The sequence below is a fragment of the Cucumis melo genome, chromosome 7 (assembly GCF_025177605.1).
Source record: "Cucumis melo cultivar AY chromosome 7, USDA_Cmelo_AY_1.0, whole genome shotgun sequence".
Taxonomy (NCBI): Eukaryota; Viridiplantae; Streptophyta; class Magnoliopsida; order Cucurbitales; family Cucurbitaceae; genus Cucumis; species Cucumis melo.
The window spans coordinates 2,715,023-2,733,991 of NC_066863.1; the positions used below are offsets into that span (position 1 = coordinate 2,715,023).

Genomic DNA, 18,969 nt, shown 5'->3' on the forward strand with positions numbered 1-18,969 from the left:
TTAATTCCATGAACTCCTCAACCAATTTTTTTACATTGTAATCCAAATAATGGTCATACCTCTTCAATCCACATCTGAAAGTTCCATATCCAACCTTAAATCAAAATTCTCTTCATTTGACCATTTTCATCTACAGAGTGTCTAGGTATCTTCAATAGAAAAGTTGTAGTCTAATCTCAAACTTTAAACAAAAATTCTACGATCTCGTAACTTAATTCATTTTATGAACTCTTCAACAAAGATTTTTACTTCATATTCCAAAGAATGTCCAGACCTCTTAAATACAAAAGTTAAAGTCCAATCTCAACCCTTCAACAAAAACTCTCTTTATTTATCCATTTTCTTAACTTCCAATTACCTACACCTTTGGTCCAAGGGTATCTTAACAGTCTTCAATCAAATAGTATAGTCCAATCTCACACTTAAAACCAAAATCTCATAATATGTATCTTTCAATTTGTCTATTTTATAGTGTTTCTCGCTGCGATTTATCGTCTTTCTTCTTTTCCTATTCTTTCATGGTCTTTCTCGTTGCGATTTCTTCTTATTCTTTTTTAACTCTTTTTTTTTCACTACGTTTTCTTTTCATTGTCTTTCTTCCGTACTGTACAAAATAGCAAAAGATCGTGTATAAAAAAATCTTGCAAAAAAAAATCATTTAAATTGAAGCAGTCAAATATAAACGATCGTGTAAAAAAAATCATGGATTAGAAAAATCTCATCGGTTAGACAAATCTAAGCTGATCAAATCTAAACGATACTATAACCAAATTTAAATGTAACAAAATTAAACGATACAATTTAAAATATAAATTTTAGTCATACCTAAACGATCCTCCACCGTTAAACGTAGCAAAATATATTATGCGCCCGTTATTAATGGCGCGGTTGATGGGACATTTTTTTTATTTTACACGATGGGCCTCTGCACTTTTCCGTTTTCGAAATATTTGGTCGTTTTGTTATTTTTTTAAAAGACCGCTTAAATTATCATAGACCATCTATTTACATTTTCAAATAGTTGATGATTTAATTTTATCAATATTTCATTCGACGTTTCTATAATTAAGATCGAAATTTTTATATTTTTGTCAATACCTACCTTTGAAAACTTGCTATTCATATCTCTAATAACATTGTATACTATCATGAGTTGGATATAATTTCAAAATTATATTTTTCATTTGGTATTAGATAGTCAATAAAAGTTTTAAACTACATAGACATTTCAATTAGATTTTATTAATCCCTAGTCAAAATTTTTAATTATATGGGATGTTTATTTTATCCTTATTTCTTTACTAATTTAAATATTATTTTCTTTTGTAAAATAATAAATTGCAATAAATGAAGATGACTTAATTAAAAACATACCTGGAAGGAAGTTGGGTCACACTATCATCCCTACCAAACCTCAAACCAATTTCATGTCTCATCGACATAAAGGAAATGACCTATCTCAATAGCACAGTACTAAATTATTGCAGAATGAGACCCCTTTCTAGACAATGATCAAATCACACAATACATAACCAATCATGACAACTATCTCTACCGAAGAAATGAACCAAGGAATGTAATAAAATAGTTGTATAGAGGGCTCTTCAAATGAAAAATGACCTTTTTACTAATATTATCATTCTATGAAATTATACTTTAACCTTCATTCTTTCTCTATTCTTCACATTGTGTTCGTTCTTGTTTCTTTTGTTAGTTTTTTTTTTCTTTTTCTTTTTTTTTTTGCATTTTTCTTCTTTCTTTTTGCTCTCTCCTTTTATTTTTCTTTTTTCCTATTTTCATTGCCATCTCATGTGCTTTTTTCTTATCCATTCTCCAAAATTTTCTTGGTTATTTAGTTTTTTATCCGAACAAAAAATTGTACGTCTGATGAAAAATAAGAGGAAAAAGCAATAAGATGAGAGAATGAAAACACAATCATGTTGAACAGTTTCCTCTTCTCTTCTCTATTTAATCTTTTTCACATACCCAAATCACAAAAAGGGTTCTTTTATATTTTACTGGTTCCTCAATCTGCGGAGTCGTGAGAAAATGAAAACCAAGAAAAAAGAACACTGTCATTTGTCAAAGCCAATCATAATCAAATTCATGGCATTTCTCCTGGCTTCTGTGTGCCTTTTCTTGCATTTATGGCATCTGGGACTTTCCTATTTGGTTCCTTTTCTTCATATATTGCACTGGTTTATTGTTGATTACGTTGCCTTGCGTCATTTTCTGTGGGGGGGTTAATAATACTAAAGAAGTTGCGTCTTTGTCAGCCCCAAGAAGTTTGTGCACATGGGGTTGTCATTTATTTATTAATAATAAACCTTAGTCCGAGGCTTCTTTTCTCCAAATCCTTTTCGCTGTTGATTTATATATATCGTTTTCTTTTTGGAATCAGCTGTCACTTTGAGTTGGATTTGTCTCTTTTGCATCTGCTTTTGGAGGTGAAGTAGAAAGCAGCTGAATGGGGCTTTTCAGAGTCAGCTTCTGGATTCTTAATGGGAATGTCAGTGAGATTTCAAGGGGATCTTAGGAAATTTGAGTACATTAGATTCAGTCATATTAAGTAAAAGCATTCACCGATGGGTTCTTCTTGCTTCCTCAGAACATGATGATTTGTTCTTTCAGAATTTTTTTTCTGTTGGATCGATTTCAGGTTCAAAGAAGCTGTTTCATTTGTGGGGTATTTCCAATCTCACTTTATCAAACTGGAATGCCAGGAAGTTTGCCTTTTTCTTTTAAAGGGATAAAAAAAAAAGAAGAAGATTTGTTGACGTTCCTTCTAGGTCCAGTTGGTTATATTACGTTTGTTTCAGAGGGAAAATTTGATCTTTTCTGATATTGGTTGGAGAAGCCTGGAAAATTAAATTTGTGCTTGTCTCTTCTACGAGGCCTTATTAAATCTTAAATGTCAACTGATACTCTTTTTCCTATATCAGTTCGTGATACATAAACTCATAGGAATATGTCCTTTTTAATCTAGGGAACTAAGTTTTTTCTTCTCTCTTCTATTTTCTTTCTTTCACTGTAAATCTGGCAAAGTCTACTCATACTGGTGGACTGGAAACTTTGAGAGTTTAGCTTTTAGCTTGTAATCTTTGAGATTTGTTGGAAATGGCTGAAAATGCCTCCCAGGAGGGGAGATCTCTGGCTCTGACGCCTACTTGGTCTGTTGCTTCCGTGTTGACCATTTTCGTTGCGGTTTCATTGCTCGTAGAACGCTCCATTCATAGGCTAAGCTCTGTAAGTATATTTCTCACTGCTTCTTATGCTTTACACATCTGGCATGTCAATTGGTCAAAAGTAGTATACTTATGAAACTTTTTAGTCTCAGGTTTGTACTCATGAGATTCTACTCTTTAAAAGATACATATTCTGGCTAAGAAGTACCTTAGAGACTCAGACATTATTTCCCTGAAACATAGTGTTTTGCTACAGCTACTGCAGATTTTGTTCTAATCATTACATGTGTTTGTTACTTTTTCTCTCAGTGGCTGGGAAAAACTCATAGAAAACCCTTATTTGAGGCAGTGGAGAAAATGAAAGAAGGTAACTAGCCTATGTTATATGCTCAATCACCTCAGACAAGAATAGCTTATTTTGCTCATTATAACTCCCATTGTTTGCCTTTGCAGAGTTAATGCTGCTTGGTTTTATTTCTTTGCTTCTGACGGCAACATCAAGTCTGATATCAAATATCTGCATTCCATCCAAGTTTTATGATACATCTTTTATTCCATGCTCTCGGTCGGAAATTGATGAACAAAATGCAGATAATTCTTCATCTGAGAAGCGAAAGCTATTTATGGCTTCTGTTTTCCCACATTTGAATAGGAGGATGCTAACTGTGAACAAAGATAGATGCAAAGAGGCACGTTATGATTGTTATTATTGTTTTTTTGAAAAAAAATTATAAAGTTATGAAAATTGTCTTCTTCCATCCCGATAGTCAATTAAAATTTGAAACTTTCGTCATTGTGCAGGGTCATGAGCCCTTTGTTTCATATGAGGGACTTGAGCAATTGCATCGCTTTATCTTTGTGATGGCAGTTACTCATATTTCTTATAGTTGCTTAACCATGTTGCTGGCAATTGTGAAGGTTAGATATTTTTTCATAGTCAATTTACACTAAATCTTTCTGAAAAATTAATCAGTTTCAGGAAATTTATACAACGGGATTTTGGTGATAGTTTAATTTACTTTTGTTTTTTTCAATAGTTTAAATCATCGATTTTCTTCATTCAAACAGTCAACTCCACTCTCTAAAATCATACAGACTAAATTGATTTTTATCTTATTATTACTTTGGTTTCTTTTTTATTTGAGATAGCAACAATTTCTTTTAACCTTGATTATGTCACTGAATAGAATTTTAACTGTTAGGACATAATGCGTGATGTTTAGGCATAATAGAAATCAGAAATAATAGGAATCCTTCTGATTTCTATATTTGTAAAGGGAGTTGGATCTTAGTACCGTTTGTTTGTCATGCACTGAACATTCATAACTTTGATTCATACCAAGTGAAAGTTGAATAGACCTATCTGATATTAAATCCAATCTCTATTTGTGTATTTCTAGGGTTTTGTGTGTGTGTGTGTGTGTTAACAATTTGAGGCCTTGACTAGTCCACCATTATGAAATAAAATATTTGCATTTTTCTTTAAAAATATATAGGAGATATATACAAATTATAACTTTTAGTATTTATTCTAACGGTTGACATTTTATAATTTGACCAGATCCACAGTTGGAGAGAATGGGAAAATGAAGCTCACATGGACCACCATGATTTATTCAACGGTGAGCTATATGATAATGTTATGTGTGATTCTTTAGCATGTAACTCTAGCTATCTTAGAGTTCTCAAGGAATCTGGGAGTTCAAACCCAAAACTTTGGAGGATATCTCCAACCATATGCCAAGCCCATATCCCCAGCCATAATATCAGATTCCAGTTCAAATATTTTAAAGATTTCTTTGTCCATTGACCACAATACTTCCTATTCTTGTCTTCTAGCTTTCACATCTTAGTCCTGTACTGTATGATATCTTGCATCTGAACTTCTGAAGGATTTTTGTTTTATAGAAATTCTCAAGGACTTCAATTTTTTAAATAAACCATCTTGCTGTGCTCATAAACTTCAGATCAAATTGTTCAGAGACAAAAATATGCAAAAGAAGAATGTTTGGATGGGAATCTACTGATAAGCTCGATTATAGTTCTAAGTCCTAATGAGTACTCACATTTAATTGTTAGTATCTTTCTTAGATTGTCCTTACCTCGTTGACATCCTTATATTATTTAAGTAATTATTGGGCATTTGCAATTCTCTCACCGAAGTCTAAGCAACACCAGGAGTCCACAAGGAACCTCCTTGAACAGAAACTCTCTGTTCCAAGAGACCATTTTTGTGTAGTGGTTATTTGTAATTGATAATTTGGTATTTAGCATGACCACTCTTCACTTTCTCTTGTCGGTTCAGATTATTATTTTGGGTGAACTGACAATTATTTCTCTACTATTATTATAGATACAACGAAAAAAAAGATAATGCAGAGACAATCTACCTTTGTACAATATCACACCTCCAATCCTTTAACCAGGAATAGCTTTCTTATCTGGATGGTAAGCATTGAACTTGTTTTCATTTAGACCATGCCGCATGATGCCTCTATTCATAGACCGACCACTATTTTGGTTATATCTGCTCTTACTTCATCAGTGTATATCTGCAAGGGCTACTTAGTAAAAATATTGGGTGTTTTCAGACCAAGTATATGCTTTAATGAGCGTAAGGAAATCAAAGGAAAATGGGGAATAGGCGAACGGCAACCCCTCTTTAATGATCCTATGTTTTTGTTTATAAATTAGAGAACAATGAGAAGTTATTGACATACTTTAAATTTTGATGCTAAAAACTACACATCAACAAAATTTGGTTTACACACGATCTGATCTTACTGAACCACAATATACCCTTTTTACCCTATTCTGAACCACTGATTCAAATGATGTGTTTTATATTCCTGGTTAATTAGTTTGGAGTTATCAACAAATTGTTGACTATCCAGTGAGAACAATTGAAGTTGTGAATTAGATTTCTCGAAGTGATGGTCAATGACTATGGTCAATAGTCAGTCCAGTGATCAAAGAAAAAGTTGGGACTTTGAATGCTTTTTGAAGTTATGATTTCATGTTTTCGTTAAAAATTAAATATTAATGTCTAATGTGATTTCTAATCTTAAATGTCTTAGGATCGGTTGATAGTTCCTTAAGATTATGTCTGCCTCCTAATCTGGTGGAAACCATCTGTCATTTAAAAAAGAAAGTATTTTCCTTTGAACTTGGCCTTCATATACACTTGATATATTTTAGTTCCTTTGAACTTGGCCTTCATATACACTTGATATATTTTAGTCCTTTTCGTCCTGTTTTATTGAAATTATACTGCTATTCACATAAATATCGGCATTAACTCTTCTTTGACATGATTATATGATTGTAGACCTGTTTCTTTAGGCAATTTGGGCGTTCTGTTGTTCGTTCTGACTACCTTACACTTCGCAAAGGCTTCATCACGGTACACTTATATGTTTAAGTGCTCTATGATTTTTTTGGCTTTTATTCCTTGCCATCTAGTTATAATTTTCTTCTGTTTTCTTTTTTCATCTCTTTCTTTCTGTTGTCATCTCTTAGTTTAGATTTTCAAATAGTAAAAGCAAATTATTTGTTTCGGTTGCTAATTTTATTTCATGTGTTTACCAATTACCAATTACACTGCACTTTAGAACTGTAACATTCTCAAATTTTCAGCTACTTGTATTCTAATAATTAAACAATTAATGATAAAAATAATAATCTTTTAGTCATCATATGATTTCCTACATCTTATTAATTGCAGAATCACAACCTCTCGTCAAAATATGATTTCCATAGCTACATGGTTCGTTCTATGGAAGAAGAATTCCAGAGAATAGTTGGTGTGAGGTAATTGAAGTGTCAGTTACTTTTATTTTAGGACTTTATGCATGTGGTAATTCTGCCATTTTTCCTTAATCATTGCTATCAAGATAAAGGAGTTCAGGTTCAGTTATTACTCTTTGATATCATATTGTCACAAGAAGGAAATTTTCTCCTCTGTTATTTGTGGGGATTGTCATTTTATAGGAATCCTCAAACAAAGTAATTTTTCTTGTATTAGTTTCAATTGTTTCACCCTTGGGTGAAATAGGAAAATTTTTTAAGGCATCCAGAAATAGTTTCTGTGCTCTTCTTTTCGCATCTCGATGTTGTTTTTTCAGGAACTAAAATTTTAGAATATATTGAAAGAAATGTGATTTCTGCCACAATATTTCTGAAGTTTCAATACCAAACATAGCTAAATTTCTTATTTTATTCTTTTGGGAATTAAGAAAGCTAATTCCCCGTTCACTTTTTTTGCAGTGGTCCATTATGGGGATTTGTCGTTGCTTTTTTGCTGTTTAATGTGAAAGGTATAATAAATCCTGTTAGAAATATCGTAATTTCTTTCTCATCAAAGCATTCTTCATTTTCACTAATTCTCCATTATCCTGTTTTATTTATTTACCTGAGCTGATTGATTGTCCTTCGCCTTGTTTTTTTAAATCCAATTCTAAACTGCAATTATCTGTTTTTTCCCTATAAATTGAGCTCACATTACTATTTGATCTCTTTTGCCATCTTTCAGGCTCCAACCTTTACTTTTGGATAGCAACTATTCCTGTTACTGTGAGCCCTCTCTCTCTCTCTCTCTCCCCCTCAAAAGCTGCAGTTTGCATCTGGTTGAAGACGGTTGATCTATTACTACTTTTCATTTTGTATACAGCTTGTTCTTTTGGTGGGCACAAAGTTACAGCATGTTATTGCAACTTTGACGTTGGAGAATGCTGGTATAACCGGATTCTTTTCTGGAGCAAAGCTGAGGCCCCGTGATGATCTTTTCTGGTTTAAGAAGCCTGAACTTCTGTTGTCCTTGATCCATTTTGTTCTTTTCCAGGCAAGTCTTCATTATTGACAATGTCTCCTACATGTTGACATCTTACGTCAGAAAGAAAAATAATTTATCTGTCCATAGTTTTTAGTTTTTTTAATAAAAGAAACCAATATTCATGGTATTATCCCCTTTTCTCTCAATTCTCTTGCAGAATGCTTTCGAATTGGCTTCGTTCTTCTGGTTCTGGGTACTTCCTTTTCTCTAGTCATGGTTTCTTTGATCTCAGAAAAGAACAGTCCCTCTAGTGAAATAGGAAGCATGTGGCATTAACAAGAGATTTTGAAGTATATGGGCTAAAAATCAAGAAGAGAATAAGGGCTCACATTATATAGTTTCCGTCAAAACTTCATGACTTTTTCTCACCCTTTCTTGGTGCTCCAGAGCATTCTTTCTTCTTGTTTTCTCCCCCATAATGCCATAACTATTATCTTGTTTAATTTGGTTACAGTGGCAATTTGGATATAGTTCTTGCTTCATTAGCAATCATCTGCTTGTCTATGTAAGACTAATCTTGGGGTATGAATTTTTAACTTGTAACAATCACAACCTCAAATAGTAACCATGTTAACTGTGTGGTGCGAGATTAAGCATTCTGAAAATGTTACTTCTATCTTTTTCGTAGTTTTGCTGGACAGTTTCTTTGCAGCTATAGCACCTTGCCCTTATACGCACTGGTTACTCAGGTAATCTAAGGCGTGATATCTTACATTCCGATTGTTTGATTAATATTATGGATATCCTTGGTGTAAGTCATTAGACTAAGACAAATATAGTTTCTTTTTGGGTGGGCTCTTATCAATTTCTTTGAGTTTCATCTCCCTAATAGGTCTTTGTATTGAAGCGTTTGGGTAGTAAAGAAAAGTAGGATTTTGCTACTAGAGTGGCATTCACTACTTTTGGGGAATATGGATGAGCAATAACATGAATATATATGGGGAAATGGCAGTGCAAGATGCCCAAGAGGACTGGACTGCCGCTGTAATAGGCTGTTAGTTAGTCAAGAGAACTGTTAGGTAAGAGAACACCAGAGGAGGTGGAGCAAGCGGAGAGCTTTTCTCATATATTTTTTTTCTCTTTTTTCTGGTACCTTGTTCCCACATTCTCGGATTATTGCCATCTATGTTGACTTGTGCAAAGAGAGTTTTCAAGGGTGGGAAATTTTATCTGGTTAGTAGTATATGGGAGGATTGACCTTAATGACAACATCCAAATGCAATCATTTGCAGTTTGCCATTTCCTATTGGCTGGGGTTCATCTTTTTTTGCTTTATTTTGTTTCCTTCTGCCATATTTGTTTTGCAGATGGGAACAAACTACAAGGCTGCCTTAATTCCTCAAAGAATAAGGGAAACAATCCATGGGTGGGGTAAGTCAGCTAGAAGGAAGAGAAGGCTCCGGATATTTACTGATGATGCCACAATCCACACGGAAACAAGCACTGTGATGTCACTTGAGGACGACGACAACCAACTTGTTGATACACCTAAAGCTGCTCCTGGCTATGCCATAATTGAGATGCAGCCACCTACTGCAGCAAATGGGTCCGCCTCTGTTACTAATGATGCATCACGTGCAGTTAGAACTCCCCTTCTTCAACCCTCTGTGTCTCTTTCATTGCCTGTGGCTCAAAACTTCAATGGCGGAGCCCCTTTAAGAACCTCATCTATGCCGGCTCAAAACTTCGATGCCGAAAACATTTTAAGAAGCTCATCTTTGCCGAGATAAAAAAAAAAAGATGCAGCTAGTAAACAAAGCTATAGAAGTACCATATAATTAGAATCAAACTTTAGTGAAAGAAACTATAAAAGTGCCATGTAAGTTAGTACAAACAAAATTGAAATCCGAAGAAGTGTTCAGAGTGAGATCCTAGAGATTTGTTTATAGGATACTGAGTTTGTATTTGTAGAAAACAGTACATGAAACTGCTTGTATTGTAATATTTTGTCCCAACAATGTAAGGAAGTATAGACTCCAATTATATAAGTGTTTCCTGACTTTCTATATTTCATCAGTTTATTAGAAAATGAACTCCATGAATGGAGCTTTTATTAAAAGCTACAAGAAGACATTTCTTTGAGATAAGATATAAACTCTAAACCAGACCGCCATTGGATTTTATGCCCTGATTTGATCCCCCACTGGATTTTATGTCATGATCTGTTGGCTGGACTGGTGGAACAATTGTAACCATGGATGGTTCAGGTTCACCCGTTTGAATTGAATCCTGTTTGACCTTAGAATCCTGTTTGACCTTAGAATCCTGTTTGACCTTAGAATCGTCCATGTGGGCTTGGCACCCACAACTCTGGCATCCCTGGCATGTTTGACATCCCTGGCACCCTTGACATTCCTGGCAACCATGACATCCCTGCCATTCTTGGCAACCATGACATCCCTGCCATTGGCATGAAGAACAAGTGTTGCAAGATTGGCAACTAGAGCCTCCACCGCATCCGCAGGTCTGACAAGAATATCCTCCACAATTGGTGCCATAGCTGCAGCAATCGCCATTTATTGTACCAATGGAACTGGTTTTTGGTATGCTGCCTGTTGATATACTTTTCAACTCAGTATGGCTGGAATTTTGTTGGTGGTTTTCTTTTCCAGAAGGCACATTGTCACCTATTAGTTGGTTTTCAGCATCATTGTTCTTGAGGATTCGATTGGCAGAGCTGAGGCTTAAGCAAAGAAACGCCAAGAGACCAACCAGTAAACTAGTTTTTGTAACAGCCATTTTCTTGAAACTTTGGTCTATCTTTTGAGGAGAAAGTTGACTACTTTGTGTGCTTCTCAAAGTCGAAGGGCTTTTTGCAATTTATAGGGTGGGGAGTTTGTTGAGTTTGGAGAAGCGATTGATAAGGCAACAATAGCATTTGCATCGGTTTGGCCTAAGAGTCCGGAGGCCATCATTGTGTGAGGTTATTGCTCGAAGTTCTTGGGTCTTTGTTGCATGAATTTCCAAGCAACAAGATTCTTTCCAAAGTGCAAGGGATTTTTAATGTAAATTTGATTATTTATAAGATTTTTTAGTTAGAAAAATACATAAACAAAATTCACCATCTTTTTTAGTTGAGATTCTAAGTTTTAAGTTATGAATTTTTTAATATGAATCTCAAGAACTTGAAAGTTATCTTCAAATGTTTCAAATTCTTTCACTAAGATACCCCGGGAGAACAAAGTTAGATGAAATTCTTAAATTACTAATTGATCGAAAAGCTTAAGATGATGGATGAAAATAATTTTAGTTATATATCATCTAAGAAATAAAGATAATGTTTTATGGTGTGAGAAAACTTGGTTCATATCTCAAGTAATAATATATTGACCAAAACCATTGGGTTTGTTTTACTTAACCGAATCGAAATAGAGTACAAACACTCAAAAAGAACCTACACTTCTCCCAAACTACTCTCCAATTACCAAGAAAAACGAAAAAAAGAAGAAAAAATTGCAACAAAACTAGATGCAAAGAACATGAGACAACAAGAACCTCATATAATATTAACTAATGTCATTGCAAATAATTATGTAGTACCATGTCCAAAGTTTCTCACTAACAAGTAACAAAAATAGTAACCTACCCAAAAGAAAAGAAAAAAGGCCTAAAGGTTTTCCCTTTCTGTCTCTTCTCTATCACTTTTCCCCCAACTTCCACACTGCCAAGAAATTGATTATTTACAGTGGGAAAACTCTAACAATGAAGGGTTGGAGATGATAGCAACAGGTGAAGGTGAAGGCTATTTTGGTAATATTATCAAGGGCATAAAAAAAAAAGTAAAAGGTGAAGGCTATGAACTTGGAGGTCCTTGTGTAAGTCTCTGCATCTCATTTTGATCATTGAGAGTCTCCATGAGAAGAGGAGGAGCATACTGAGCTGTGCCTTGATGTTCTTCAGAATCTTGACAAAAGGAAAGAATTATTGTATCAATGGACATCTCCACCACTCCAAAGAAAAGTGTGGCAACCACATAGCCTAGGCCCCAGCAAACCTGTTTCGAAGCGAAAAAACGATTTGAATGAGAAATTTTGCAGTTTTAGCCAATGAGATTATATGTATGAAACTACAATCTTTTGTGCTTTAAGATCTTCAAATTAAGGATCCAGTGTTAGTAAATCACAACGAGAGTGGCACGTTTAGTGGGTTCTCAATTGAAACGGCCTACTTTGGATTGGGTATGTTATCACAAGGAATATGAAATAGGTAGACCTTCGATCATGTTGATACTATATTGATATATTAAATTTACCACAACTCATTAGGTTAAGTAACTTAAGTAGTGATTTAACAAAATATGAGATGAATAAAAAATCATGTATTCAAGCTCTTGCAGTATCTTTCTCCCAGATTTTTAATCCAAGTGAGAAGCAGTCTTAAAGAATTAATATAGTTAAATTTATTGTAACTAAGCTTTTGGGTTTAGTGGTGACTTAAAACTTACGTATGGTTGTGTATAAGAAGCACGGATACTTCAATTTGGATAGCGTGTCCGTGTCAGACACTTAAACACTCTGACACTTGGTGGACACCTATCGGACGCTTGCTAGTGGAACAAATGTATTAGACATGCATAGAACACTTGTTGAGTAGACTAAAAAGACACATAAAACAATAATAATAACTTTTGAGTATGAAATACATCAAATTAAGTTATATGCTTAAGCATATAAATGCATCAATTCATTTACTATAAATTTTCTTTTACTATAAAAATGATAAATATATATTTTAAAAGTGAGTATTTTAATAAATGTGTCATTGCCGTGTCGTGTCCTAGATTTTTAAAATATGGTGTGTCATCATGTTGTATTTGTGTATCGTATCTGTGTGCGCGCTTATTAGTCATGTATTTATTAAATAATTCATCAATTCGTCATTTATTTAGTTAATAAATTTTTAAAGATCTATGTTAGACTATTTTTCTCTTTTTATCCCCCAAAACAACTATATGAAAAAAATAAAATGAAATATATAAGATTATAAGTTTGATTGCTCTTCCCTCTTTATCAGCTCTTCGAGTCTGAACTAAGCAAATAAACAAAAGAACTTACCAGGACAGGAAACAATGGGGAAGAAATCTTGTTATGAGCAGATCTGTATTTGTGGGTATCCAACATGAGGAATGCAAAAAGAGCACTTGAGAGGCTGACACACAGTTTCCCAAGGAACAGAATGACATCTCCAATCACATTCACTCTTCCGATCCGAAGGATGTTGTTAATGATCAACTCTGTTGCAATAGCAGATGCCTTGCAAAAGCTCTTGCCCGTTATCGCAATCTACATGAACAAGAATAGCATGGAAAACAGTTATTCAACACAATTAAACATTGTAGAGAGATTGCTGAACTTTTATTCTGGAAACTAACACCATTGTGATCTTTGCTGTCTACTATATTGGAATCAATGATGACAGATAATTTAGACCAAGTAAATGGGTATCAATTTACCATTATATATGCATTACGGTTAACAGATTTGATGATCCACTCTATGCATCTCAGGCAAAACCGAGACGTATTATGTACTGCTCTGCCAATCCGACTATCTGGTGTGGTACTTGCAACTTTCAATTTGCGACGAATAGACTCAAGTATGAAACGAATTGATTCCATAAACGACACAGTCAAGGAACCAAGAGCCATGGATCCAAGGTTATATCTTGCTAGCCGTTTCATTGAGGAGAAAACTGGAAGAAATGGAATTTCAGGCTGCAATAACCAAAAACAATAAGCATTAAAGAGGGAATAATCTTCAAAGAATTGCATGCACAAGAATGATAAATTTATAGAGTAGACATGAGACTATTATGTAAAAATCATAATTATAATGTGGACGTTGTCATACTTGAAATTAAGTCCAAAGTAGTTAAATGGAATGCTTTTAGGGTGAAACAAACAAATAGAACAAGATAGTTGGCGTGGATCGACAGCAAGAACCTATAGCCCTAAAATAAGTTGAGAATCGTTGGATATGTCAACCCATCCTTAGTAACTTACCGAAGTTTCACCACGAGCCCAATAGTAGGAGGCAACGGAACCAGCAATAACTGTTGAAGAGCATGCCACAAAAAATTGAGTAGCCCAATAACAACCAAATAGATGGAAAAAGATGGCAATGTCGATATGACGAGTATAACGGATGCTATAACCACAACAGCGATTGCAGTTCACCAGTTTTGAAGCAAGATCATAGGCACAGCAGTTTGAGTTGCAATTATTCTGGACAACCTGACCAGAGCTGAAGAGATGAAGCGCAGCTGACAGCCATAACATATAAAAAATTGCAAGGATGGCATAAGGTATGATGGGAAAGATTATGAGTGCTTGAACTTCCCCAATCACCTTTGCAGCAACCTGCACACAAGGTGTAAAAAACTCAAATGAAATAATGGTATTATACTATATTAATCTGTTCAGAAACTAAGAAAGCATTGACAAAATGGGTGGAAATATGTGATAAATAGACAACGAAATCAAAAGAAAAAAACTTGAATGCTAAAGTTGAAGGCCAAATGAACTATATATACTTAAAATGAGGACTCTAGTTTGTGATAATTGCTGCAAATAATCAACATCAATTCTTTTTCCACTTATACATGTACAGTATAGTACTTGCCTTGAGGACAGATGTAGCCATTATGATTCGGCGGATGATGGCAATTGACGTAAGAACAGAGACCACCATAACAAAAGTCATTAGAACAGCAGCAGCGCGCATATGATTGAGCTCCTGAACAATAATCAATTGAGTGATTGGAATCAGATGAGATTTTTTATCAAAAAGGCTCACGAGATTTGGTTGCATACCCTTCCATATATGTGGACATAAGGATCATGATCACCAATGATGGGAGTTATAGCATCATTTCCTATCCATCCAGCTATAGCAATAAAGATAATAGCAATCAGTAATGCTAATACAAGACACAACTTTGACCTAAATAGTATAACTTCACAACATTTGAGGTTTTGGAAATTCTATCAGATATTAGAAGTTTGATTTCAACTAAACGCATCTTTGGTATAGCAAAGAAGAATCATTTAAAAATGGATTGCATTCCTTTTAAAAGTCTGACAAAAACTTCAGTTTTCATATGAAAGAGTTCCACTATAATACAGGATTTTCAATATTTTTAAAGTTTGACTGAATCAAAACTTGAAATCATTGAGCACCAAGTAGAAAGATGGAGAAAACATGTTCCTCACCTTTGAGGTAGTAAAACATTGTGACTGATATGATGAGAATGTTAAATAGGACAACTGTTACCCACGGCATTGCAGCGACAAAATGACGAATCATTAGCAACCAAATCACTGCCAAAAATAGAGGCAAAATTCCTCCACAAACGATCAATACCGGCCATGATTTCCCAATATCCGCCATGTATCTCTGTGAGTAGAGTAGAGCAGAGAACAAGTAAAAACTTCAGAAACGGTAAGACACAACAAACAAAGTTCAGATGCTAAGGATGTTATTTGAAAGAACCTTGCAATTTCAAAATGGAACTTTTGAGCTTATATGACACTTTACATTTACTAAATAAGTAGACTTGTGATTTAATAGTGAATTTTTTGTAAGATATATGCATGAATGCATATATTATAGAAACAGGGTTAAGAATAATTTACAGAAAAGAAAATCTAGTATACCTTTAACACAGATGACCGAGAGTTGGTTGACTTATGAATAGATTTATCAATGATCAAATCTGCATCTATGTTCATTCCACCCATCAGCTTCCAATGTGTTAAAGACACATTTGAGGGACGATCGAGGAACTGGCAGCTCCAATAAACTGAGAAAGACATCATTCTAAGGGTGAGTTCAGTGAACCTTCCAATTTATACAATTTTTATGGAGAAAAAAGTTAGTAAAATACTTTCATAAAAATTGTTTTTGGTTGCAAAATCAAAAGTAGTTTGGTTGCACTTCTTATTTTACAAAGTGATTACCAGTCAATCACTTCTTGAATAAATCAACTTTTAAGTGGATCTTTTTTGTTAATATTTGTGGAACTAATCTCACGGAAAAACTTGTCTGCCTTACAACCAAAATGAGCCCTAGTTGAGATTGTCTCCTTTTAACCACTAGGCCAACCCATCATAGTTTTAAAGTGAGTCTTTTAAAAATGATTACAAACCAATTTAGTTGATTCAGAAATTATTATTATTTGTTAGCAAACAAAGGAAGTTGATCCAAGCACACCCTAACACCCTAAAGTGTTAAAGGACTAAAGCAAGTTAGGAACATGTAGACTTTATTACTACGAATACAAGAACATACAGAGAATAGATGCTGTAACCCAAGAAGAAAAGCTTGAAAGATTTGCTGTATCCAAGAGAATCTAGAAGTGAACCATTCAATACCAGATCAAAAGGTTTGAAAATAACAATAGCATCAAGATAGCTCAATTTTACTTACCATTTACACTAGGAAAAATGACAGGGTAACAAGGACCCTGAAGGTTAACAGAGCTGTTCCTCATCTCAGGCGTTAGGAACTCGAAGTAATCGTAGTTCCTGTCTATCCAATCATCCATTGAGAGGCGTATTTCACCTTCTGGATAATCACAAACCCAGTTTAGAGAATCTTCTGAAGGAGTCGGGCAATCCATCAAGCATATACTCCGAGCATCTGCCAACTTAAATTGACTGTCTTTCAGACCACTTTGATAAACCTGATTAGGATTCAACCAATATTTAAGCTCCAATTCACGAAGGCCAGGATTAGCATGCTTGTCACCACAGACATTTCCTTTGTAGTCTAGTCCATATGTAAGCCTGATAAATAAACGGTAGCACAAAGGCCAACTCAAATGAGGCTAATTAAAAAGAAAAGGAGAAGGTAAACAATAAGTAGAAAAGGGAACAACCAAGCAGTTTTTGTTACAATTTCAAGAATTTAATGGCAGAAAGAAAGCAAAAGGGTGTCAACAAGTTACATGACTTTTGAAATTTTTCAAAGAACTTGACTACATATCTAAGCATACTTTTAGGATTTTTAGAAATACTAAAAATTCATTTTAAATGCCTGGTGTTTTATCAAATGTGCTCGTACAAAAAGTTATTTCTTTCAAAATACTACTCTTGGAAGCACTCATGAACACACTCCAACTCATTGTGACTTATGACTTAAAACTTAAAAGGACTAAATTTAGTTCCTCCACAATTAATACAAATTGGAATCATCAAATTGTTACTATTGAAAGAAATTAAACAAGAATTATTCAACAATATCACGGTGGATAAATGGAAGAACCGTGGCGAATGGAAGTTATTGTGACGACGCAAGACAAGGGGCAAGGGAGTACTTGGTTCTTCAGTTCAATGGGTTTTGTATGAAGCTTGCAGGGTACAGTTCATCGTTGTCAGTTTTCACATAAGCTTATAAAGAAGGGAGAGCATGGAAAACTAGAGAATGGATATGTCCCATCCTACCCACATGCAAAACCTCCTCCAAATTAAAAAAGGGGAAAAACAAAGAAGGCCCAATGAAACCAACAGCAGCTATCTAGCCAAACATTGAGTGATAGTTTATACAATATACTACGAAGGAAAATGTCAGGTGGGTAGTGATGATATAGTAGAACTCCACGTTGAGAGGACGAACTAGTACATAACGTGTGAAAAACAATGGAAAATTCTTGAAATTTCCAACCGTTAAAAAATATCAGCCATATGTCAATTCAAAGTTGCACCCACCAGTTCTAATCGACAGTAGGAAAGGTTGCAAAACTGGCAAACAGTGAGATAAGTAAAAGAAAATTGAAGACGAGACATTGACATAGCCAGATATAGTAACAAAAGAGTGAGCAAGACGAGCTCGAACTCATCCTAACGAGCAAAAGTTAATAGAGCAAGAAGTTTGAAATTAGTAGAAACGAAGATGATAGAGAAAATGAGAAGGGAGAAGGGAAATCTGCAAAATGGGAAAGCACTTCAGAGATTTTTCTGGGACCTCCATGAATGGAAAAGAAAATGTGCAAGAATTAACAGTACTCATGAAGTTGTGAAGTAAAAGAGGAGACTATCATCAGATTCCATACCTTAATGGGTTTCCTTGGTTAAATCCAAAGCTTGAGTTAACAATCATCCCCACCCAGAAAGCAATAAAGATCACAAGAAACACAATGTCTCTGCATTTTCTATTATGCCTGATAATTCCACCCATTTGGGCATTTCCATCACTTGAAGGGTACCTCCCAATCACTGCCCCTAAAGGACCCCTCATCTTCACACACACTGGTTTCCCCTTCCAAGCAGAAACAGAGAGAGAATCAAATGCAAGAAAGAAAGTAAAGCTTCAAGAAGGCAGTAGAATGAGGGCAAAGTAAAGCTTCAATGGGGGTTACAGTCTGAATAGAAAAGCAACAAAGAAAAGGGTTTCAGATTTGGAATCTTTCTGCTAAGTTTTTCTTCCTTTTTTTTTTTTTTTTTTTTTCTTTTTTCCTTTGGGACTTCTGGACAAAGATACTATAGTGTTTTAGAGAGGCGTTTCAACTTCAAGAAAAGGCTCAGCTAAAGAGCAAATTAAAGAAAGACACAAATTTGAATGAATTAAAGACATTTGTGAGTAAAAGAAAGTAGAATAAATGGAATAAAGATCTTTAATTTGTGATGGGCAAACATTAGATTTTGATAAAGAAGTGATTTTTTTCCCTCTAAAACAGAGAAATTTGAGTGGAGCCGACTGCCGAGCCAGAACAGCCGGTATGGGAGTATTAGATATTAAAACTCAAATATTACAATTAGGCTTTATAGGATTGATTTAAACTCTGTTTATTCCACCACAAAGCTGACAAGGACATTTGTGTCTGAAGATCTACGGGTCTTTGTCGGTTTTTCGCTGTTGTTTCCCTGTCACCGTCGATGTTGTCGAAAACTTTTATCGACTTCGACCATCGAGATCATCCAACGGTGGGTAATAAAGCTGTGTACTTTATGGATTC

At 34.7% G+C, this 18,969-nt stretch overlaps 2 protein-coding genes across 2 annotated transcripts; one reads left to right on the plus strand and one right to left on the minus strand.

Annotated features, from left to right (window-relative positions):
* Positions 1–1,915: 1,915 nt before the first annotated feature.
* LOC103493493 (MLO-like protein 11) lies at positions 1,916–10,789 on the plus strand. Its single transcript, XM_008454248.3, has 15 exons — positions 1,916–3,246; positions 3,495–3,552; positions 3,639–3,874; positions 3,987–4,103; positions 4,747–4,807; positions 5,539–5,633; positions 6,514–6,588; positions 6,910–6,995; positions 7,452–7,501; positions 7,717–7,757; positions 7,855–8,025; positions 8,174–8,209; positions 8,471–8,538; positions 8,645–8,705; positions 9,324–10,789. The coding sequence occupies exons 1-15, from the start codon at positions 3,118–3,120 to the stop codon at positions 9,744–9,746; spliced, it is 1,707 nt and encodes a 568-aa protein (XP_008452470.1). The 5' UTR covers positions 1,916–3,117; the 3' UTR covers positions 9,747–10,789.
* Positions 10,790–11,512: 723 nt separating this feature from the next.
* LOC103493492 (choline transporter protein 1) lies at positions 11,513–18,969 on the minus strand. Its single transcript, XM_008454247.3, has 10 exons — positions 18,067–18,969; positions 16,443–16,801; positions 15,671–15,816; positions 15,227–15,410; positions 14,828–14,901; positions 14,637–14,750; positions 14,018–14,374; positions 13,469–13,729; positions 13,071–13,298; positions 11,513–12,010 (listed from the first exon to the last, which is right to left on the minus strand). The coding sequence occupies exons 1-10, from the start codon at positions 18,249–18,251 to the stop codon at positions 11,810–11,812; spliced, it is 2,109 nt and encodes a 702-aa protein (XP_008452469.1). The 5' UTR covers positions 18,252–18,969; the 3' UTR covers positions 11,513–11,809.

Coding starts and splice junctions, on each gene's coding strand:
- LOC103493493 (XM_008454248.3), top strand. CDS start 3,118: ATGGCTGAAAATGCCTCCCAGGAGGGGAGATCTCTGGCTCTGACGCCT. Junction 4,808..5,538: donor CCACCATGATTTATTCAACG/GTGAGCTATATG, acceptor CTATTATTATAG/ATACAACGAAAAAAAAGATA. Junction 5,634..6,513: donor ATAGCTTTCTTATCTGGATG/GTAAGCATTGAA, acceptor ATATGATTGTAG/ACCTGTTTCTTTAGGCAATT.
- LOC103493492 (XM_008454247.3), bottom strand. CDS start 18,251: ATGAGGGGTCCTTTAGGGGCAGTGATTGGGAGGTACCCTTCAAGTGAT. Junction 15,817..16,442: donor CATTTTTCCTAGTGTAAATG/GTAAGTAAAATT, acceptor TGTCTTTCTCAG/TTTATTGGAGCTGCCAGTTC. Junction 13,299..13,468: donor ACCGTAATGCATATATAATG/GTAAATTGATAC, acceptor TTGTTCATGTAG/ATTGCGATAACGGGCAAGAG.